At 37.8% G+C, this 25,601-nt stretch overlaps 1 protein-coding gene across 3 annotated transcripts in view; it reads right to left on the bottom strand.

The window, feature by feature from the left end:
• Positions 1-25,601, bottom strand: part of LOC126470280 (uncharacterized) — a 171,492-nt gene that overhangs the window by 83,602 nt on the left and 62,289 nt on the right. For all 3 annotated transcript variants that reach the window (XM_050098031.1, XM_050098030.1, XM_050098029.1), the window contains exons 3-5: positions 17,065-22,083; positions 1,407-1,520; positions 250-371 (exon numbers count right to left, since the gene is read on the bottom strand). In XM_050098031.1, the coding sequence (XP_049953988.1) occupies positions 250-371; positions 1,407-1,520; positions 17,065-22,083 (5,255 nt within the window). The remainder of the gene's footprint in view (positions 1-249; positions 372-1,406; positions 1,521-17,064; positions 22,084-25,601) is intronic.

The following is a 25,601-nucleotide window of genomic DNA, read 5'->3' as shown; positions in this document are numbered from 1 at the left end:
ACCAACCCCAACCACCACCACCATCACTACTACACATATTCCTTAATAGGAAAAATATGTTTCAGCAATTATAAACATTGCATATATTTACTGAACAGCTGAAATGAAATTACTGGATCAAATGTGTAGGGAACCAAATTTTTAAAGCCACTAAAACAACATCTAACCTTTTGCAACCACAAAGCATATCAAAATTCAGAACACTTTCATTAGCAGCTAGTGTTGTAACTGCAGTTTGAACTAATGTACCTGGTCAGCTTTATACAACGCCAATGCCATCTCCATATCCATAATTTCTCGAAGATCTGGGACCTTTTCATCTTTAGAACGCCTTCCATAGCTTTCTTGTATTTTCCTTGCAAGTTCCTCATCTATAAGACAGATGGAATAAATATTAGTGTATCATTTCTCGCATTTTTGAAGGTCTATTATCTTTGCTTTATGATCAGTTTGTGTGACTTTCGAAAATATATTTCATAGTTTATATTTTATGCAAATATAATTCTAATTCTAATGCATGTGTGAAACAACCATTACTCTCTCTCTCTCGACACCCCCCCCCCCCCCCCCCACACACGACATCACTACAGAAGATATATTTTAAAATTTTATGATATGTATGCAGTTTCACTAAAATGCGTAACAAGATTCTCAGATGCTGCAGTAATTTTAAAATATCCATCAATGGTATCACCATGATGTACAGTATCCCCATTTAAAACACGATGATATTTTCTTACCAGAAAATAAAATGTATTCTGTTAAAATGTAACATATTGATATTTATACAGCACAAGTGCCGGCAACTTCTCTAATAACCACAAGTATGCTTATGAAGTCTGTGCTATGCAAGAATACAATTACATAATTACATTAACACATGCACTCCAATTAATGGAGTGTTGTGAGACAAGCATGTACATTACTCCAGTGCCTGCTTGAAATGACATTTCAAAGCAATATCTTGAAATCACAATTGGTAGCTGCATTTTGTAATGTGGCCAATAATTATGACACTAACTGTTTGCTAAATAGTAATTTAAGTCTGAAAATATGAATTTCATTTCAACAGTCAGTAAATGATATTGTTAATTCTCATTGGAAGTAATAGTCCTGAAACTGTTAAAACCTCTGTCAACTCTCACACACCTATTTCTTTCAGATAGAATCTGATGGCTCCCACTTCATAACAATCCTTTCAAATAGAAACACATTTTCCATGATCAGGAGTGTTCTACAATGACAAATGCAAATCAATAGAATCTAAGTTTCTTCACATTTATTATGCTGCCACAGTTAACATTAGGTGAAATGAAGTTTTTAAATGTATGAGCAGCACACTTTAACAATAGCTGTAAAGTGATATATGTAAATTTAATACAATAACCATATTTTGAGAACTGCACCTTCTTTAATCATAACATCCTGCTGTTGTTTAATCTGTTCTTCTTCATGCTTCATAAGATAGTAGTGGATCTGAAGTGCCAGGCAGAGAGGGAGCTTCACTGTTGCAGAAGTTTCTGGAAAATTAGTAACCTCATTAAATTATGAGTATAACTACTGTTAATTTAAGAAACAATTCCAGTGGAACTGACTTTTCTTTAAATGTGCTTAATAAAATTATGATAAAATTTAAAGCAACCTAAAATTAATGTTGACTGACAGCACTTATTGTTAAATTGTATGTCAGAGATATTACTCTATTTCCTGTTTCAATAATATACGTACATCTCCATTTACATGTGGTGGATGGTACCTCTGGTATTACTAATACTTTACCCTTTCCCTGTTTCATTTGCAAATGGTGCACAGAAAGAATGACTACTGATTAACTTCTCTAATAGTCTCATAGTCATTTCACAAGACAATTGTGGGCACACCCATGTAATCCAGGACACTAGGACGCCGTCGTGTGTGTGAGCTATGTAGATCAACCACAGATTCATTTTTTCCATAAGCTCAGAAACATCCACAGTAGAGATCAGAAATGGAGGTAGTACAAGTTCAGTGTTGAAGGTTGCATACATTAGAAATCAAGGCGCCACTGTTATGGCGCTCTATACTGGCGTCTCTCCTTCCCGCTATAGTTCCGCGAGTATGACAAGTCTGAGGCTGGTAGTGTTGCAGTCACTTCCGACTCATCGACTCATAACTTCTTAGTGAAGCATGCATGAAAATAAGACTAGCCATGATGTAATAGGGAAGCTGAGTGCACAATCTTGCTGTTGTCATGTAGCTCTTACAGGGCGAAAATGGCCATCTCTTAGGAGCCATATGGCCTCCAATGAAGCTGTGTTTTGTGAGACTGTACAGAATGTAAAACAAAAATTAAGTGATGCAGTGTACATAGTAGCAAATGTGCTACAGAAGAGAAAGAGTGATGTCCGGAAGAAGTTTGAAGCTGTAGTCCAAGCTGCAGATGCAAAATTTACAAAGTTTGTCCAGTAAAAACAAAATGGTTGTATTCTTGTTTATTCCATAAGTCCACCATGAGAAAACATGAATGTTCCATAAAACAAAAACAGGGCAAAGAACAATGTCAGTGTTACGTCACCGCAACCAAAAAGTGTGCTATTTGTGGTTCAGTGGTACTCACGTGCTGCGAAGAAATTAGACCAATCAGTATGGTTTATGGCTCTGGTTTCAAAAAGGTAGCCCATGCACTTATATCTGTCTGATCTGAAGTAGGTTGTGAAGTTTATGTGAAGGCTATACTACCTCATCCTGCTAAGATTAAGAATCAAGTAAATTCCACTGCAGATTCTATTAAAAAAGGTGTGGGTTCCACAAGTTACTGCTGCTACTACCTGTAAAAGGTTCTCTTACCTAAGAGATATGTGGATGGATGATGCACGTAAAATAACCTACATTGCAATGCCTATCCACTATTAGTGAAATGTGACATACGAAAAGCAATGTACTGTTTACTGTCCCCCTTTTCCAATTATTGGAGCTTGTTCAATGTTTAGAGTGCTTGCAATTTTCTGAGGACCTGATGAAGACAGAACCTTCCACAACAGATCAGGGCTCTAATATAGTGGCAGCTCTGAAAGCCTGCACTGGACTTCCTAGCGCTTGTCATTGTCTTAGCAATTTGCTCAAACATACGTTGAAGACAGAGTTTTTACTATTGCAGTCAGAACTATCTTGTGCAGGAGCAACAATAAACCAGTGTGAAGTATTTGTGGCATATTGTAAGAGGGTTGGTCTTCCAAAGAGACTCACAAATTCAATCAAACAAGAGGTCAAAGCCTGATGGAACACTTTGTTAGAAATGGTGGTTTCAGTATCTGATACTCTGATCGATGTTAAGGAGTTGCTCCCACAAAAAGAATTGAGTAAACTGCAGAATATAGATGAGCAGACCCTAAATGAGTCTCTCACATTCTCAAGCCATTCAAAGAAGCTAGTATGCTCTCGAATGAGACAAGTATTCAACTCTACCTTTTTTTATGTCTCTGGCAGCATAAACTTCTGAATGAGCTTTTGAGCCCTAATGAATTAGATAGTGATATCTTGTTAATACTTCAATTAAGATGCAGAAGTTACATGGCCACAAGGAATGATAAGATTAACCTGCACTTATACCACAAGATCACTGCATTTTTGTATCTCCCATACCATGGCCTTTTGATGCTGAGCACTGAAGACAGAGATAATGTTCTCAAAGAGGTTGGTGCTCTGCGTGCAGACATTCTGGGTGAGTGAACAGCCATACATGTCTATTATTTTATGCTTTTGGAACATGATTATGAGTAAATGTTGCTACAAATTGCGACCTCCTATCTTTCTAGTTACTAATGGTTCACACGAAAGTACATCAGGCCCTTCGCAAGTGCCACATCTGTTGAAGTTCCAGAGGTATCCAAGATGTTTGGACCCTATGGACAAACTTCGTGAAGTATCACCATACCTCTCAATCACTGCTAGTGAAAAATATGCAGAGACAGAAACTGATATTCTTGAATGGTGGAAAGAACAAGAAAAGATAGCATCTTCTCAACACATGTAGCTAAGATCATACTGTGTATTCCAGCCTCAAGTGGCTCTAGTGAGAGAAATTTCTGCGCTGCACGTTTAGTTGCTACCAAGCATCACAGTCATCTGTTGTTAAGGTTGTGGATGGCATTTTATTGGTCCACAGTAACAATGATCTGTTAAAAACTTGTGATTTGATTAACTAATGTCAATACCACTCAGATCTTTATATATTATTGTGACATAATAACAAAATTTAATGATCCTTCCCAACAGTCTCCTGAAAACACCTATTTGGTGGACCATCCTCTCTCAGCAATTTGTTAAACTTCTGATACCAATGACACAGCATTGTCACATTATTCGTAATGGACATTAAATGACACTGGGCTGGTTTTTAACACATGCAGCTAGGAGGAGACGTTTGAAAGCAATTACTATGGTTGCAGAAGATAGAGTGCTGTATACAAAATTAATGGAACGAGACAACTTATAAGTCAAGTGTGTCAGTTGGTACATTCTGTCTATCACGGTAAGTCGTGTTTATACGCTAATAGCGAGTTATGTAGCATATCATTCATATCTGTAATTTTTTGAAGATGCTGAATATTTATTTCAATATTTAACCACTATTCAGAGAAACCAACTCATCCTCATATACTGTTTTCTTGTACTGTCATCACATACTTGGTAACTTGTCCAAAGTGCGTGTATGTCAACATAACTGTTTGACTCTCTCTGAAATGAGAGCATACATAAAAATAAATTTGCAGCAGTCTTCAAAAACATTATATTTAAATATTGACAAAAACAAAGAAAAACACGCACACCCACACAAAAATCACTCCTAACTGATCAGTACTAGTACATAACTAGCGACTTGCCTCAGATTTGCATGGGTTGCAATAAGTACTGACGGCCAGACTTGCCTGTTGTACCGGTACAAAATTATATACACAAATCTTCCTCGTGAATCAATCTATTAGTGAAAACTGTCTCAAAATCCCTATAGTAGTCCCTCACATTAGTCTTCACTTACAGACAGAAAGTCATAGTGGAGGACTTTCAGTTATAATATGTACAGATAATCATTGCAAACTCGTGTACTTATTCTCCTTTCCATGTTGGTGTAGTACACTTGCACCTACCAACAGACTCAAGTGACACGTTGTCGGTTACATGGGCAGCGGTAGAGACTGGCAAGTTGAGTCTCCAAACATATGTAAAAGGCGCACTCAAAGATGATGTCACAGAACCCAGTGGCAAGTTTACTTTGAGTTTACGGAGCTCATTTCTAATCTCTAGTCCAAGGTGACTTCACAGTGTTCTGGAGCAACCAAGGTGGCAGTGCCAAGAACTTCGACCAGTGGTGCTCCCAAAGTTAGAGAAGCCATACCTTATGAAACAAACCTCAGGAAGCCAAAGCATAAGAAAAGTCATGAAATGATGGAGTCAACTTCAAAAGAAACATGTTGCCCAACTCCTCTTCTTTTGCAGATGAATTACATTGCCTTAAGATTTTTCCAATGAATCACAGCCTGGCACCTACTTTTCATTAAAATAAATCACCCAAAATGTGTTCATTAATGTTAATGCTATTCATGTACACATGTCCTGCAAACTGACTCATTCCGCATCATTTTGATAAAAAAAAATCATTCAAATGTGACTTCCCCCCATTGGCATAACTGAACAGTAGTGGATCTCTTCACCTATTTACACACAATATGTTACATTTATTTATGTTCATAGTCAACTGCCAGTCCCTGCATCAGTCATTCATCCTCCGGAGGTCTTCCTGCATTTCTGAACAGTCTTCTGGCATTATAATCTTCTTATATGCAACATCATCATTTGCAGAAATCCTCATGGAGTTTCTGATGTTATCCACTAGATCATTTATATAACTATAAAAAGTAATGGTCCTGTAACATCTCCTTGGGGTATTCTATAAATTACTTTTACATTTGTTGATTTCATCCCATTAAGAATAAGTTCACAGGCTTCAACGGACAGTGTCATTTTGAATAAAATAATTTTGGGTAGTGGGTCACATCACTGTAATTACATGACACTATAATGACATTGCCCAATACCCACAATTATTTTATTCAAAATAATGTATAATAATAATAGAAAGTCCATACACAAATCTGGTTCAATAGTCAGTAAGCTAATATTCTGTTTACTGAATGACAGTGCAGAACTATATCAAATGCCTTCTCAAAGTCATGGAACATGATGTCACCATGGTTGCTTTTATCTGTAATGCTTTGGAATTCATGAACAAACAGAGAGAGCCGTGTTTTTCAAAATTTGTTTATGGAATCACTCTTGGCTTTTGCAGAGGAGGTTTTTGTTCTCCAAACATATGTAATTGGTGAGCACACAACAAGCTGCATAAGTCTGCAACAGAATGAAATCATTAATAGATACCTATAATTATGTGCTTCAGTTCAGTGACCCGTCTGGAACACCGGAATGACCTGTGCTTTTTCCCACTTATGTGGTACCCTTCAATGTCATAGTGACTATGATAAACTACTGTTTGAAAGGGAACAATTTCTTTTGCAAAATGTATGTAGGTTCTCACAGGTATCTCATCTGGTCCATATTCCTTTCCACTATTTAGAAATTTAACTAATTTTCTATTCCACAATAACTTGCCTCAATATCTGCCATCTGAGCATTCGTGCAATGATTTAAACGAGGAACCATATTACGATCTTCTGCAGTAAAACATTTTCTGAATAACAAATTAAGTATTTCGGCCTTCTCTATGTCATCTTCCGTTTCAGCGCCATTATGGCCAATGTGCAATTAATGGACGATTTTGATCTGTTTACTGACTTTATGTAAGACCAATCCTTCTTAGGTTGACAAAATATGCTTTCAAACTCAATGAACATTTCTAGCACTGTTCTCCTTATGATTATTTTGGCTTCATTCAAATTTTGTTTGTCAACTGGACTCTGATTTTATTTAAATCTGTGATGAAACTCTTTCTGCTTCCATATTAATTTTCCAACACAGCTTTTGTACCAAGGTGGGTCTTTTATCATCCCTTGCAACCTTGATCAGCACATACAATATTCTCCAAGCATTCCTGAGGAAGGTGGTCTATAAAAGTATCCAATTACTATGTTTAACCCACCATTGATGCTTACCTTTAGCCAGATTATTTCACATTCGGATTATGTTGTAATCTCACAAGGTATTTTTGAATTCTTTATGGCAACAAATACATCACCATCATTGGCACCTGTCCTATCCTTGCAATATATGGTCCAATTTGGATGTAGACTTCTGTTGTTATTTGCTTCTAATTTCAGTCAGCTTCCTGTTCTTAATACTAGGTGAGCATTATTATGTTTAATAAGCAATACTATTTCTGGGACCTTACCATGGATGCTCCTCCAGCATATTTCCAATCTGCAAGAACAAAAGTACTGTAAAGTTGCTGAACTTTTCATTTTCGGCCTGCAGATCATCACTGACCCTAAGAAGGGCTTCCTCCAATTTGAAAAACTCTATATGCATGGCACATGTACTCTACTACCCAAGTAGCCACTTCCCAATTCTCCTCCAACAGTGGAGATTGAGAATTTTGTATCTGGTGGGTGGGTGGGTGGGGGGGGATTGACACAGAATTGTATGAGTCTCTGGCTTAGATCTTCAGCTTGGCTCCAAACTAAAAACTGTAAATGTTCTGTGTACAATTCTACAAACAGTGAGCTGCATTCCATCCTATAGGCGAAGTTAGCTGTCTTCACCAATTAATCCAACCATATAAAGCAACTGAGGATATCTCAGAACCTAGGCAGCAAGTGTCATTTGTGCTGACATGAGATACTATTTGCTGCTGTTTTCACCCAGTGCGTTCAACAGCAGGTGGCAGAATTCCTCTATACCTTGGCAAGCAAACACAGATCGCATTATCTTTCTTTCAGGACCTGCTTGCTATTTCCCTCAAGGGCTCCCTTGTTAGAACTCCCAGTGATGAACAAACCCACCCTTTGTGATTGTCCAGTAAAATCGGCCATTGGCTCAACAGACAAGGCATTCTGTGTTCACCCAGATATGTTCTCACATTTGTCTTCCAGCCGAGTAAAAACTGGTCAGATGTTTCGCATCTGGAGGTGCAGTGGCACTGGGGTTGCCAGTAGAGTCCAGAGGCACCAGAGGTGCCTTAACTTTCATCACTGGTGCCCAAACATCACTGCAGCTTACAGCAGTATACTGAAGCCTGTTGACCATCACCACCACAGTTCTAGCTGTTTCTAGACAGAGGCTAATTCACAATGTGTGTGCACACAACAAACACAGTCCCTATCTGTTTCTTATTACTAAACAAAAATAAAACCCAGCTGTCATACCTTTTAGATAGTGCTGATGGCTACTAAACAATGTCATAAAATGGAAATTCCACAGGGTCATTCGCCTTCCATAGAATAAGAAATAAAAAACAAACCAGTCTTTTACAAATGTGAAGATCTTGTTTAAAATGATCCACATCATCAATTTGGGACACAAAACATAATTTATTGTGATACAGAATAGTACAAAGAATGCAAAAGTGTACACCAATACACAGTAAAACTAGATCAAAGCGGAATGTGTATAATTCAGAAATCTGTCCGAACCGTACAACTATTTCAGTCCCGATGCATTCAATACACTATTATAAGCCTCCTCATGAACCATGGACCTTGCCGTTGGTGGGGAGGCTTGCGTGCCTCAGCGATACAGATAGCCGTACCGTAGGTGCAACCACAACAGAGGGGTATCTGTTGACAGGTGAGACCAATGTGTGGTTCCTGAAGAGGGGCAGCAGCCTTTTCAGTAGTTGCAGGGGCAACAGTCTGGATGACTGACTGATATGGCATTGTAACACTAACCAAAATGGCCTTGCTGTGCTGGTACTGCGAACGGCTGAAAGCAAGGGGAAACTACAGCCGTAATTTTTCCCGAGGGCATGCAGCTTTACTGTATGGTTAAATGATGATGGCGTCCTCTTGGGTAAAATATTCCGGACGTAAAATAGTCCCCCATTTGGATCTCCGGGTGGGGACTACTCAGGAGGATGTTGTTGTCAGGAGAAAGTAAACAGGAGTTCTATGGATCAGAGCATGGAATGTCAGGTCCCTTAATCGGGCAAGTAGGTTAGAAAATTTAAAAAGGGAAATGGATAGGTTAAAGCTAGATATAGTGGGAATTAGTGAAGTTCGGAGGCAGGAGGAACAAGACTTCTGGTCAGATGAATACAGGGTTATAAATACAAAATCAAATAGGCGTAATGCAGGAGCAGGTTTAATAATGAATAGGAAAATAGGAATGCGGGTAAGCTACTACAAACAGCATAGTGAACACATTATTGTGGCCACGATATATATGAAGCCCACGCCTATCACAGTAGTACAAGTTTATATGCCAACTAGCTCCACAGATGACGAAGAGATTGATGAAATGTATGATGAGATAAAAGAAACTATTCAGATAGTGAAGGGAGACGAAAATTTAATAGTCATGGGTGACTGGAACTCGATAGTAGGAAAAGGAAGAGAAGGAAACATAGTAGGTGAATATGGAATGGGAGTAAGGAATGAAAGAGGAAGCCGCCTGGTAGAATTGAGCACAGAGCGAAACTTAATTATAGCTAACACTTGGTTCAAGAATCATGAAAGAAGGTTGTATACATGGAAGAAGCCTGGAGATACTGGAAGGTTTCAGACAGATTATATAATGGTAAGACAGAGATTCAGGAACCAGATTTTAAATTGTAAGACATTTCCAGGGGCAGATGTGGACTCTGACCACAATCTATTGGTTGTAACTATAGATTAAAACTGAAGAAACTGCAAAAAGGTGGGAATTTAGGGAAATGGGACCTGGATAAACTCAAAGAACCAAAGATTGTAGAGAGTTTCAGGGAGAGCATTAGGGAACGATTGACAAGAATGGGGGAAAGAAATACAGTAGAAGAAGAATTGGTAGCTTTGAGAGATGTAGTAGTGAAGGCTGCAGAGGATCAAGTAGGTAAAAAGATGAGAGCTAGTAGAAATCCTGGGGTAACAGAAGAAATATTGAATTTAATTGATGAAAGGAGAAAATATAAAAATGCAGTAAATGAAGCAGACAAAAAGGTATACAAACGTCTCAAAAATGAGATCAACAGGAAGTGCAGAATGGCTAAGCAGGGATGGCTAGAGGACAAATGTAAGGATGTAGAGGTGCATATCACTAGGGGTAAGATAGATACTGCCTACAGGAAAATTAAAGAGACCTTTGGAGAAAAGAGAACCACTTGTACGAATATCAAGAGCTCAGATGGAAACCCAGTTCCAAGCAAAGAAGGGAAAGCAGAAAGGTGGAAGGAGTATATAGAAGGTCTATACAAGGGCGATGTTCTTGAGGACAATATTATGGAAATTGAAGAGAATGTAGATGAAGATGAAATAGGAGATATGATACTGCGTGAAGAGTTTGACCAAGAGTTTGACGAAACAAGGCCTCGGTAGTAGACAACATTCCATTAGTACTACTGACAGCCTAACAAAACTCTACCATCTAGTGAGCAAGATGTATAACGCAGGTGAAATATCCTCAGACTTCAGGAAGAATATAATAATTCCAATCTCAAAGAAAGCAGGTGTTGACAGATGTGAAAATTACCAACTTATTAGTTTAACAAGCCACGGCTGTGAAATACTAACATGAATTCTTTGCAGACGAATGGAAAAACTGGTAGAAGCCGACCTCGGGGAAGATCAGTTTGGATTCCGTAGAAATGTTGGAACACGTGAGGCAGTACTGACCCTACGACTTATCTTAGAAGAAAGATTAAGGAAAGGCAAACCTATGTTTCTAGCATTTGTAGGATTAGAGAAAGCTTTTGACAACGTTAACTGGAATACTCTCTTTCAAATTCTGAAGGTGGCAGGGGTAAAATACAGGGAACAAATGGCTATTTACAATTTGTACAGAAACCAGATGGCAGTTATAAGAGTCGAAAGACGTGAAAGAGAAGCAATGGTTGGGAACAGAGTGAGTTGGGTTGTAGCCTCTCCCCGATGTTATTCAATCTGTATATTGAGCAAGCAGTAAAGGAAACAAAAGAAAAATTCGGAATAGGAATTAAAATCCATGGAGAAGAAATAAAAACTTTGAGGTTCGCCGATGACATTGTAATTCTGTCAGAGACAGCAAAGGACCTGGAAGAGCAGCTGAATGGAATGAACAATGTCTTGAAAGGAGGATATAAGATGAACATCAACAAAAGCAAAACAAGGATAATGGAATGTAGTCGAATTAAGTCGGGTGTTGGTTCGGGAATTAGATTAGGAAATGAGATGCTTAAAGTAGTAAATGAGTTTTGCTATTTGGGGAGCAAAATAACTGATGATGGTCAAAGTAGAGAGTATATAAAGTGTAGACTGTCAATGGCAAGGAAAGCATTTCTGAAGAAGAGAAATTTGTTAACATCGAGTATAGATCTAAGTGTCAGGAAGTCGTTTCTGAAAGTATTTGTATGGAGTGTAGCCATCTATGGAAATGAAACGTGGATGATAAATAGTTTAGACAAGAAGAGAATAGAAGCTTTTGAAATGTGGTGCTACAGAAGAATGCTGAAGATTAGATGGGTAGATCATATAACTAATGAGGAGGTACTGAACAGAATTGTAGAGAAGAGAAATTTGTGGCACAATTTGACTAGAAGAAGGGATCGGTTGGTAGGGCATATTTTGAGGCATCAAGGGATCACCAATTTAGTACTGGAGGGCAGTGTGGAGGGTAAAAATCGTAGAGGGAGACCAAGAGATGAATACACTAAACAGATTTAGAAGGATGTAGGTTGCAGTAGGTACTGGGAGAAGAAGAAGCTTGCACAGGATAGAGTAGCATGGAGAGCTGCATCAAACCAGTCTCTGGACTGAAGACCACAACAACAACACGCTAATATTTCGTATAAAGCAGAATGTGCCTAACACGGAAACCGGATGCAAATTTTAAGATTTAATTGATAATTAATTGCAAAATGCAGAAAGAGTTTATACAGCACTGCTGTATTACAGCATACATTAGTTATTCATGACTATAAAAGGACACTACTATTACAGGGTGTACACGCGGACAAGGAAAAAAAATTTCTGATTTTTTCCGGATTTCCTGCTTAAAAATAAATTTTCTCCTGGGTGAAAATACACTGTTTCCGTGTTAAGTGACAGTATACTTTCCCTCGGAACTGTAAAACTTATCAATCCTTTGAATGGCTATGGTTTTATACGCCAGCGTAGAATTTCTCGGCACTATAGAAAATGAAACTCAGGAGGGGGGGAAAAAAACACATTTTTGAAAGATCTTTAATGTGTATCAACTTGTACACTGCATATTTTCATATTACGAAAGTATAAATGCGAATTCCACCAAACACCGCATGTTACTTTCCAAAGCATTGAAATCAAGATTGCGATGCACTTTTGTAAGCCAGTCACGGCTCATGTTACATGATCTCGCCACCCAATGACAGAGCATAGGACACGTGATGATGTTAGCCAACAGCAACATTACTGTTAAGTAGCAAGAACACACTAGTAGGAAAAGTTAATGGTTTAAATTAATATACACAGTGTTGCTACAAGGAAAGCAAAGTTTTCACATATAATATTGGTCTCTAAAAGATTTCTGGAGATGTAAAACCACTGGCTCACCCCACAATAATATTGCTACCCTACCGCAGCGCTAACAACTGCATCTTTACTAGACCAATTCTCTGTAGTACGCGCTCTATGCTACACACATTGTGTATATGCTGTGAGTTTAAAAGTATTCATAATAAGTGACGGGAGTGAAAGTGATTAGCATCGTAAATACCATGTCTGCTCTCCAATGCCTACAAATTAAGAAGCTCCAAGAGAAGCTAAGCTTTCACATGTAACGTGAACACAAATGTAATCTTCTGGGCTCGAAATTCTTCTAAATGGCTTGTCCTCAAAGAGTTGATTTTTAAATGAGAGTCAAACGCTCTGTGATTTAAGAAATCAGTTTGACAGAGAGCACCAGATAACAGGTGTCACGGCCCTTGGGCAGCTGCAATGACGTAGGAAGCCCATATGTTCATACGTGTAACACATTTAAAGATCTCACATTGTCTCATATAAGAAACAAGACATCAGAGGATACTCCAAGAGCATCAGAATTTTGTGAACCATATTACAATACATAATTCGGCTTATAGTGCACATTCGCATGTCTACATTCCCAATGAAGTAGGCCTCGACCTGACATTAAGCTTTTCAGTGTCAGTTTTCTTGGACTACCAGTACTATATTATCTCATGTTTGGTTCTTTATTATGGCATAATGCCATACGTGCTAGAAGATGAAAACGTGCACTTGAAATGCGGCAAACAGTTGAAACTAGCCAGTAGCGTGAAATTAAACACTTCGTTTCAAATAAATTGACTGCCTCATTGGAAAAGATTAATAAAAGCCAAATCTCTTTAGCAAACCGACAAAAATAACTTCGTTGTTCTGCAACGCGATTCATGCCTGGCTGTCAGAAAAGTGAAAATAAAATAGGATCTGAAACTAATAACATTTTAACCCTCTGTAATTATGTGAAGGTATTTTAATTCACTTGATAGCTGCCAGCCACAGAAATCCGTTTTGTTTTCGTTTGACTTGAGAGCAGTAAATGAAGAGGAAACAGCAAAATCACTAAACATAAACACGGGTCACTTGTAGAATACCCACCTCCCCACTACAACACAGACTGCTCTGCACATCTGCCCTGGATCTACGATATTTCTAACTCCCCCCCCCCCCCCCCCCCCCCAAGGGTTTGAGATTGAATGACAAAAATTTTAAAAATCGACTTTTCAAAAAATGTTCATTTTGTAGAGCACATCTTTCTGAACAGTCTGCCAAAATGCAGTGCCACGCCTCTTCACACAGCATTCTTCTATCACATGTCACTGTATTTCGCTCTGTGGAATTCAAACTTGTATATTTTGTAATGGATGTCATCAAACTATATTCATGAAAGTGGGAATTAAAATGTCCTGTGGTGCCTCTCCTGCTCCCAGTTGACCTGCCCCTCTTTTTTTTAAAAAAAGAATTACAAATTTGCAGCAGTTGTAACACACACCAAATAAACGAGACTGTTTTGGCACAAATGGTCATTTTATAGCATGACACAATGTAATTCACGAAGTACCAATATCACATGCCTATTAAGCCTACTAATAGCAAAAAGCTTTATGTTAGGAAACAGTTTCACATTTCATTCATACGCTCCAGTTTCTCAAGCATGAGATTGAAAAGTAGTAGCACAAAATTTTTGTGTACATTTGGAATTGTCATATTCTTAAATAATTTGTGTGATGTTCGTGTTTCTTCTCCTTCCTCATTGCAACTAACAATCTTGTCATCAATAATTCTGTAACTATTCCTGCCAATGTTAAGACTCATTCTCTGGTTAGCTTCACTAACCCTGCCACAATCACCTGTTTAGTTATCCCGTGTTTATTCTCTGGTTAGGTGTTATTACATGTCCGTATAACACGTTTTCTGCACGACTCCCATAATTGAACTTAAGCAGCTGCTAGCTGGGGACTTTGCACTAGTAAGTGTAACAATCTGGTCAAAACTTTTCTGTCAAAATTTCATTTTCTTGGATACACCAAGAAGATAATATGTAATCTTTCTTATCTGTTATTCCTGTTTGTCGTTTATTTGCACTCTGGTAGTCTGAAACTATCAATTTCACTAGTAATTATAACAAAGCTGATCATTCACAAACGCCGTCACAACCACATAACAAACAGTGATTGGCAATCACCTGTTTGGCTTTATTCCACTCAGCTCATATAGCCTTGTTCCCTTTTGTTTGCAGGAAAGTTTATTTGTAGATGCAACCGAGATTCTTCTAGGAGAGACATCACATACACTATGCATGCATTCAAAAATCAACTTATGATTCATTCAGAAATCAGCTTGCAGTATGTTCAAAAATGTTAAGAAATCAACAGTGATGCATTTCAAAATCATATGAATAATCGATAGACCAACGTCCGCTGGATGCTAGACGCTTTGTGAAACAAGGTTTTTTCCCCCCCTCAAGAATATGAATTTGGCAGACGCTTGTATGAGCACTGTGTTTTGTTATTGTATGTGGTGCATTTCCTTTGGAACTGAAGTTTTATTTTTCGTAGTTTCTCTCATTCATGTTTTATTGCTGCAGTATTATTCTGTAGTAACGGGATACAGTAATACCCTTTGCTAGAGTATCGGTTCTTACCAGCTGAAATTATAAAAATTTAACTGAAAACTATAACAATGAAAAATTCCCAGAATTCTAAAAAATTCCCGGGTTTTTCCCGGTTTTCTCCCGGATGAAAAAATTCCCAGGTTTTTCCCAGATCTCCCGGGTCATATACACCCTGTATTAACACAAAGACTGAATATCCATGACAATGATGTTGAGCAGTGCAAAATCAAGAAAAAAAGAGTTTTGGAGCAGGGCTGCGTTATGGGTGTGGGCATCAAAGTGTGTTGTTTGCAAGCTTTTCTCATTTTCCATTATTACTGATGCACGCTGGAGTGCACTGTAACACTGTTGCGCACTTACAAACATTCTGCTGCAATATGAGGTGGGTGTTGTTCGGCGAAACAATGGTTTTACCCAGGAAGGCCGAGCATTCAAATAAATGCACTGTGTGCATTATCTTTTGTCAATTTCAGTTCACTAGCAGAACATTAAGTGAGGCCGGTAACATGACGTCAAACAAAAAGTATGTGTCTGTAACATTTAACGAAAAGATTAAGGTAGTCGTGGCGTGTGAGAAAGAAACTCTTGTGTTTGAAATGGGGTAAAGCACAAATTTATGATACCTTAAGAAACAGGGATAAGGTGGATGAAAGAGGATGGGCAAATGAAAGGGAAGAAGACAGGAAATGAAGAAATTAACGAGATAGTGTGGGAATGGTTCGTAAGTAGTGAGTCAAAAAAACTTACCTTTGTCTGGACCCATGTTGCAGACACAGGTTCCAAAAGTCACTGAAGAGCTTGGAAATAAGGAATTTGACTTCTACATGATGGCTTGACAGTTTTATGTAACTATTCACCACATCATGTGACATGAAGTGTGTAGGAAAGTTAAGAACATGCAGGAAAGAGTAGCAACAAAATGGAGGACAATACTGTACAACCTAATAGCGAATTAATTAAAATGCGAAAAATTCCATGTAGCGCAGATGACTACATTCGAAGTAATGACTCCCTGTCAACTCACTCTACTTTTACTTCAGCAACACATTTTAATAGAAATCCGCAACACAGAAGACGATCAAGAATAAACAAAGGAAGAAGAAGGGGAGCAAAATTACGTTCCTAGAAAAATTAACATGTCTGATGATGCTATTGCATTCAGAAACTATGTTATGCAATTTGCAGCACACTCAAATTGTCCCAAGCTGTTGGAACCATTGTATAGTGCAAAAAAAAATGCATAGAATAAACGTTTTTGAACAGGGGAAAAGTGGCAAAAAATGAAATGTAAGGCAAATAAATGCGAGAATAATACGCATGTACATACAACAATAAACAAATTTAATGTTAGAGAAACAATGCAGAAATGCAGCATTATTTATTTATTTCTGTAAAGTCTGATGTTCCGTTGTACAATATGCAGTAAATGAATATCTACTGTGCAGGAGTGAAGGTACATAAATATGTGCACAATTACAAATTTATACTTCATGATACCTGCCAAATTTCATGTAGCCTAATGTGTTTTGTGTAATCTGGAAACTTGTCCAATTCAGAAAATTGTTTCAGTCCCATGTACTTCCATTTTGAGCAGTTTTACTGTACCAGGTGTGCACTTAAACTGATCTCTCAGATTTGTGAATAGTAAAGTTCAAATATTTCATACAGTGACTTAAAACTTTCACCTGCAACTAACATTCTTCTCCTATATCAACAGCCTCACACCTCACTACATAATTTAAAAGATCAACATGCACAAAATTTTAATGACATAAATTCTACAAATGAACAAAATTAATGTATATTAATGTCACTTACCACATACTGTTGTATAAGATGACTTCCCAAATAGCTCATGAAGTTGTGACACAAATTCTTCTCCAAGTTTTATGTCAACAAAAGCTTCACTGTCAGAAATTCCTGTTGCCTCATCACCGTTTGTAGAAGAAATGTCAGTATTCTGATTATTATGCTCAACAACTGCATCAGTAACAGCATTCTCTGGGTATAACATGGCACCTGAAGCAGTCGGTTCCAGAATATTCTGTTTCGCTGAGGACCCAATTACTCCATGAGAAGCTGAGACCTCATCACAATCCTCAATCTGCAAGATGGTGTCATTGTTTTTATTCGAACTAGTAGTTACCTCACCCATGTCTAATAATTCCCCGTGCCTCATTTTCCTAATTCTCAGTGTGTGTTCTGAATAGCAGTTCTTATTTAGCACTATATTTTGTTCAATATGCTCTTTCAGCTCTTTAGCTGTGGGTGAAATATTTTTATCTTTTCGAATGGTTCTGCTGGGGGAGAGCCGTGTCGGTGTAGCATTTGTCTTATCAGTTTCTTTTTCATACTGCCAACTTTTTAATTCAGATGGCTGCCAACATTCTTCAGATGTGTGCCTTGTATTTGAGTATGAAGACTGTTGATCAGTTTTTTCTGTCTCCACTGATGGCAAAACACCAATTTGTAGGTCGTTTTCAGATTTATCTGAAATCTTAAGAGTACATGGCTCCAAGGCCATCTCTATCCCAGGGGACTCTTCTACTCCCTTATAATCTAGCTCCAATAGCACATCAACAGTCCAGTTTATATCCCTATTGCATTTCTGAAATATCTCTTGTAAGTGAGGTATGGGGACGGCAGGAAAAGCTCTAAGCAGTTCTTTAAATTCAGTTTCAGAGAACTTTGTAAAATTTTCTTCATGTTCTGTCATGGAACTTTTGTCAAATACTGACTTCCCATTTTGGCGCAGATGGGGAGACATTGCAGGCTGCACTACAGCACTGCCTTTGTCTGTGATGGGTGCATAACAACTTCCAACTATTATTTTGACATCACTGGGAATCTCTTTACTGCTGTTAACTTGCTGCAACAGTAAAAAATCTGAGTAATGTGTATTTGTTACACAATCTGTATATATTGAATCTTTGACCAATGTCTTTCCATCTGTTACTTCAAAAGTACCTGGAAAAGCTTTACACTGATGCAATAATGTTTCAGGTGTTAAATTCTGCTCTGATTTCCAAGCTGTGGGTTCTATAGAAGAAGAATATTTAGACCAGTTAGACCTGTCATTTACAGCATAATTACCTGCAGCAGATAATGATCTCGGAGGTCGCATATCTCGTATTTTATGTGCAGTATCTGAAATTTCAGATGGTGACTGCCTCTGAGATACACTGGAAGCAGATTTGCGTGACCGAGAAAAGCATCCTAAAGACCTCTGTGGTTGAGGTACAAATTTTCCTTGCGAATCTTTTGAGGACGCATTTGAATGATCCTCTCTCCTCCTTACATCTGTGGACATATTATTGTTTTTCTTCCTATTTTCCCATGAAGATAAGGGATCTTCTACAGTGTCCCACTGATCTAGTTCTTGTACTGGACGTGTAGCATTTTGTGACAAGTTATGTAGACTTTCCTTAAGAAAATCTTTCACAGGTAGTTTCTTACGACTAATACGAGGTGGTTTCGGAAGACAGAGGTCTTCCTCAATGCGTACGTCGACACTTGGTTTTGGGTCCTCACCACCCCAAACATTCCCATGTTCTAAATCCCACAATACATAGTTATTCTCAGCATTTGCTGTTGTTTGATCATTTACTGCAGTGGGCTCAGTGTGCTGAGCAGCACTTGCCAATTTTTCTCCACACTTCCATATTTTGTAGTTACCATTACTTGATTTCTTAGCTGACTCCTCATTCTTATCATCAATTTCTAGTCTGCTCACACTTTCAGAGAAGTTTTGTTTAGACTTTTCTGTAACCACAAATTCGTTACTTGTATCAGAACTCTGATGGGCAGGAAAGGTAGTATCTACTGAACACCTTTTACAGTCATCTCCAATAACATGTTCTGTTTTTTCAAATTCAGTTTTTACACAGTTTCTACCATCCAAACTTCGCAGCTCTGCAGTTTCCTCATGATCCATGGCTTCCATTAGTCTGTTAACTTGTCTATCAAAATTAAAATTCAGTTGAATGTTATCGTTCTCCAGAGTTTTTGATAATTCATTGTCAGTATTCTCTTCATTTACATGACTGGGAAGTGTGTTACTGAGAGTACAATTTTTTTCATTCCCTACCCAGGGTGGTCGTTCCGACAGCCATTTATGAATATTGTGTGGTTTTTTAAATATAAATTCGCTGTTTTTCACAAGTACATATTCATCTGGTGAGGCACTACATTCTCGTCCGATTTCTTCATTTAAAAGATCATCAACAACTTTTCTTGTGTCTAGGCCAGGGTTACTCAAGTCTTCAGTCACTGCAGCTGCTCTTTCTACTTGCTGATTATCCACATTCTCCTCAGTGCCTTCCAAATGAGCAACTACAGGTTTCAAAGACCTAAGTCCATCTACTGTATATGTTCCAGGTGAAGCTGAGTCTTGATTATTTTCATGTACAATGGATTCACCCTTTTGCAATAGGCTGCTTTCAGTTTCCCCTACAGCCTTTGAAAATACATTTGTTTTCTCACCAACAACATTGGAAAATATTGTACAGTTAGAATCATATGATGTACCACATGATACGATATCTGAGATTTTTGACAGATTTAGAATGTTATCACCATCCATCATCAGTTTTTCTTCTGAAAGTGATTTTCGTATTTTGCGTTTCAACCTATTCCTTTTACGTTTTTTACGTCTGTGCTTTGGCATTCTTGTAGTGACAACATGAGGCTGAATTAGTTCAGAGGCATCCAGCTGCAAATGGTACATACCAAGAAGACCGGCTACCGTAATAGATCTGTCAAAGCGATGCATCATATCTGCCACTCGCTGGATAGGGACACCGTGTGTATTTCTCCTTGCACATTCTGCAACAAAGTAGCGCCAGTATGTATTAGGTTCAAGAAATTCGATGCGGTACCCATGACGAACGGCAATGGTCGCATAGGGTCGCATTTCAGATGCCTCCAGGTTGGTATTATCCACAATAATAGGAGTGATGCCTTTCACAGCATCTGCCAAAACTCTCTTTACATTCCACGCGTGTGCCTCATGCAAAAATTTGGGATTAAATTTGTATCGACCTTTACCACACACTGTAAAAAAATTATCAGTAGAATGGATGAACCTATGAGGTTCCTCTCCCATTGTGGAGCGTACTAGATGCCTAGCTAGAGTTGATTTACCACTACCCGGGAGACCACGCATTAATATCATAATTTTCTTGCCATCAATGATGATGTTCGCCAGTCTGTCCACTTTACTACATCGAGTTTGTTTCCTAACACCATTATGTTCTCGCACGTCTTTAGAGGAGTTGCTACTGCTTAATGAAGCAATAGAAGATTCTGTCACATCACTAGAACTCTGGTCAGTCACACGATCCATCACTTTTCTGGAACACAGTGCTTCACCATGATCTTCGCCTACTGGTACGGTGTGACATACTGCTGCAGTGTCTGTAGAATAACTTTGTTCTGTGTCCCGAAGCCAACCAGACACCTTATCTTCAGCATCCTTGTCTTCAACGCTAACATCACTTGTTTCAGCAGCTAACAATGGTGACCAAACATGATCTGAGGTCTTTCCTTGAATGATATCAATATTTTCCAGGTCAAATGTATGCTTACTGTGTGTATTTTTTTGTGTGAAAGGTAAAGTCACAAATTCACCTAATAAACCATCCTGATTAACAACCTTATTGTCATTACATATACTGTCCTGTCCACAAGTAATTCTGGTGTCACACGCTACAGTTACTGGTGGTACAGCAACAGCAATTCCATCAACATAACCACTGGACAGCAGTACAGAGCCTGACAGTGGGCTTGAAGAAATCCTGGTAGAATATGATGCCTGGTCATTATAGTCACCCTTGTTCAATAGACTAACTTCAAATGGTGCACTGGTGACCTCTTTGGCATTTGTATGCACTTCTCCTCCACTAACTGAAGACATTTCACCAATGTTTGAGACACAGTAAGAATCTTCCCGGTTTTTAAACACATCAGTAACCTCAAGCTGTCTGCAGTTGTTTACTGAATTCTCACTTTCAGTACTTTTATTTAATGGTGTCTCTCCCTCTCTAACATATTCTGCACAATTTGCTGCCTGGTACCCACAGTCACCATTACCACATTCAACCTGACAAACATTTTTGGAAAAGCAGTTTTCCTTTTGTAGACTTTCCTCGGAGAGGCAGGATGAAGTGGATAAATTCCTGTTTTGGACGTCAGCCTCAAGCTCACACATCATATAATTATCTAGATCGCTGTTGTTACTTTCTTCTCCTGGGAGCAACTGTTCAAACTTACAAAATGCACACTTCCCTTGTTCATCTTTAGGTGTATGTTCACATCCCACCATTATCTGAGGAGAACAATTCATGAAGTTTGGTTTTTCATGTTTTATGTTTATTTTAGGATCTGTTCCTGATTTAATTTCATTGCCTACACTTCCACATGCTTCTGTTTCAATCTTTATTTGAGAATAAGTATCAGTGCTGTCTGGTGAATTTGTTTTCATACTTATTGTAGAATATGCTCTTGTTGCCATTTCCACATCTATACTTGCACAAGTAAATCCTTTAACTGCAGATTTATCCCCGTTATCAGTTTTCATTTCAGGAGAGACAAATTCCTCTGTTTGTATGTTTGTTTCTTTGGCAGTTCTTGGACTTGTTTCTCCAGGCATATGCTGCTGGGCCTCCTGTGTGTTTCCATTACTTGCAAATCCATTTTTACTGCTGGGCTTTATTTCTTCATTGTGGCTGCTGGATACTGGTGACTCGCTTTTGTTGTGTAGTAAAGGATCCATTCCCAATTCCACTCCTTCTGACTGATTCCCAGCCAACATTTTCAGCGCTTTAGTTGATCTCCATTCTAAAGGGGAAAAAAGTGCCATTAGTACAGAATTCATGCAATTAAACAAATGTTTACAATTGTATTACACCACAGATACTATTAAATATTATGTGCAGGCCATAAATACAACAATTGTATTACACCACAGATGCTATTAAATATTATATGCAGACCATAAATACAGAGTATTCTCTTCCAAATAACTGATATCAATTTAGATGATTCAACATCACTCAACATGCATCTTCAGACCAGCTTTCCAAAATATAGCACACAAATCCATGGATACTTACCAACAAATGGCATATGCACCACATATCTCGTCACTAATCTCGCCTATTTCTGTGGCATGTTGTGTAGCCTGTTCCTAAGTTGTGCATGTTCAAATTCTTGGCAGAGATATATGTTTTCATGGCCCTTAAAAAGATCATCTTGTCTGTTTCTTACTTTCCCATACAAAATAAAAACTTCAAAGTTTGTGCTTAATGTATGATTAAAATTATATTGGCTCGACAAGTCTTCCAGAAGAAGTAAGTATTTTCAAGTATCAGCATTCTAGCATAACAATCTCTGAGACCTCAAAGCAGGTGTACAAAAACTACCAAATTTTTTACTGGGATTGCTACTCTTTACAATAAATGAATGAGAATAGTTCTTCTTGCTATTGTAAGTACTTGTAAAGCAAAGAAGTGAAGCCACAATAAAATAGTGTTCTTTATGTTGACTAATTTATAGCAGCATTGCTGGAGAACTTGAGGAAACTTACTTTTGATTCACACTCATACTTCTTTGCCATAGGTGCAATACAACCACTTTCCTTATACATTTTCAAGCATCTGATTTTAATGAAGAATTAAGTGGCCAGAATCTGCTATTAAATAGAATATCACATGCATATTCCACAAATACAACAAGGAAGAGTTAATGTACATCAAAGCCCTTCTTAAAAAATGAATAGTTACCTCAGATGACACTCAAAATTTAGGGGGAGGAAACACATTTTTCTGCTTTTGCTACAACTTGCCTTTGTATGCTCTCAAAGTACTGTATCTACTTATGACTCAAATATTATGCCCCCTTTTCCTCAGTTGCGCAGTCCAACTGCAAATCTTTCTAACAGAGGCTCTCATGAGAAATCTTAAAGACTGCCACCAATGCAATTCAAAGAGCACGCTGAAGTTTACACAAAATCCTTATTGGAAAAGATGACAATTGAATTTTTAGAAATGCCCCCATTTCATCTCTATGGCTGATAGCAACTGAATTCCCTTACAACAGTTGCACATCATAAAAACTTGTTACAATATATTAGATCCTGTGCGGCTATTGTGTGTCTTTTTCAGGACTACAATGGATTGAAAACACAGTGATTCTTAAAAGTTTTTGACTAATGCTAAAGTAAAATCTAAACTTAATTAAGGGCTGTAATCATACTACTGTGCTTGTTTTCACTGTCTGAAAGCAATGAGTGAAGTAAAATGTCAAGACTGCTATACTTTTACCAACATAAATTACAGATTCAATGGCATGTCTGATGGCCATTACAAAATGTCCATAATTCTGTGGTTGGGCCTATTTGAGAAATCTCAGCTGGCCTTGCTTAGAAAGGCAGTGTACCATCAGTGTAAAATTTGGCATAACATATATTTGTATTATTGTCAATGCTATGAAAAGTAAACATTACATCAGACGTTTTTGACAGGCAAAATTTAATTACAGCTAATCTGACCTAGTATTTGAAGACATAGACGAGTTCCACCACCAACAGTGACGACTGACATTTTAACTATGATGCTGTGAGAATTTAAATAGTGAAACAGGTAATTATTACTTAATTTTAACAAAGTAAAATTATTATTTGACACAGCTAAACAAGCACAACTCTACATATATTTAAAATCGTTCAGTGCACAAAATATACTGATGTTTATAAGAATTGCAGCACCTGGAAAACATAATACATCAAATGTGAGGAGCAACTTGGCAGATTCAGATTTCACGGTGATTACACTAACATTACTGTAGAAAAAATTTTCCCAATTTTCATGAAGAATTTCTAGTTACAAATGTTTGTATTGAACTGTCAAAAGAAACAAAAAAAACTCAATCAACAAACTCGGTTTTTTTTCTGTGAATATTGTTGCTTCATAAACATACAAAACTACTGCCCAACATCAGCTTCCCTGGTGTGTCACCAGTCTTGTCAGCAGGGAAACCCTTAAATCTCCTATCTCAATCCCACATTTGATCATCCTGACAATCATCCACCTCATGATGAGCAGTCACTTGACCACAGTTGCATGAATACAGCAAATGATGATTTAGTCCTGGGACCCTCAAGGTTATCAACTACTCGGCATGCATCAAAGGTGTAATTAGTTTTAACTTTTGTAACTCAATAGGGACCTAAATTCTTGTCCTTTAGCTTTAGTGTTGGTCCAATTCATGTTTAACTTGCAACCAGGTTACCAACTTTGTTCTTTGAAGCCTTCTTCTGATGTCAACTGTCTTCTTGCACCTTGCTGATCTGTACCTTAGCTTTTATTTTCAGTTTACTGTGTCTCTCTTCAAATGAATTAATACTGTCTTCTAATAATAATTTTGCGACATGAAGATCAGTCTGTGTGTGCATCTTAACTGATAAAAGTCTAGATAGTGTTTTCCCAATACTTCTGTTGTATGCTGAATTCATAGCACATTGCACTGATGGTATCACCTTGTACCATTCATTAGCACTATCAATATTAAACTTAACAATGATTTTAGCCAAAGTAGAATTGATCCTTTCAATCTTCCACTGGCTCTAGAGAGCCCTGTTGCTATTAAAATATGTTCAATTCTTTCAGTAATGCAGTACTCCTTGGATTCTTGAGAAGTCAAGCAAGTCCCTCTATCAGTAATTTACTTGGGTTGGATTTCCAAAATTAGTTTTCTGCACTAATTGCTTCTGTTGATTTTGCAGTCTCGGTAGGATACAGCCAGGTAAACTTGGTAAATGTGTCAATAACACTTAGAATGTGGTTATATCCTTTGTGTGTTGATTGAAGAGATCCAGTATGATACATGTGATAAGTATATAATGGGTCACTTTATCTTAATAAAGGGTGAATGAATCCTTTCTTCTTTCCTGATTTCTTATTCACAATTAAACTTTTTAAACAAATTGAGATCACTCTTTTCACCTTGCCAGTCAAATGTGGTATACAATAATATTGTTTTACTTCCTCCTCAGTTGAGTTAACTGCATAATGACCTCTCTCATACACAAGCTTAATGATTTCACGGTGCATAGTGTGTGGAACCACCAAAGTATCTCTTCTGTCATAGAACTTGGAAAGAATTCCATCTCTCATTAAAAAGTTTTCATAAGGCCATTCTTTGAGAATGCTCTCAATTGCTGCTAAATCATCATCATTCTCTTGGGCATTCCTGATCCTACCTATTAAACTATCAGTGAAACCAAACAGTAAATTCACACAATGACTTAAGGCATCTATATTTTTCATTCTAGAAGAAGACTGGTGTTCACTAGTGTA

The sequence above is a fragment of the Schistocerca serialis genome, chromosome 3 (genome assembly GCF_023864345.2).
Source record: "Schistocerca serialis cubense isolate TAMUIC-IGC-003099 chromosome 3, iqSchSeri2.2, whole genome shotgun sequence".
Taxonomy (NCBI): domain Eukaryota; kingdom Metazoa; phylum Arthropoda; class Insecta; order Orthoptera; family Acrididae; genus Schistocerca; species Schistocerca serialis.
This window is presented reverse-complemented; position numbering and strand designations above follow the sequence as displayed.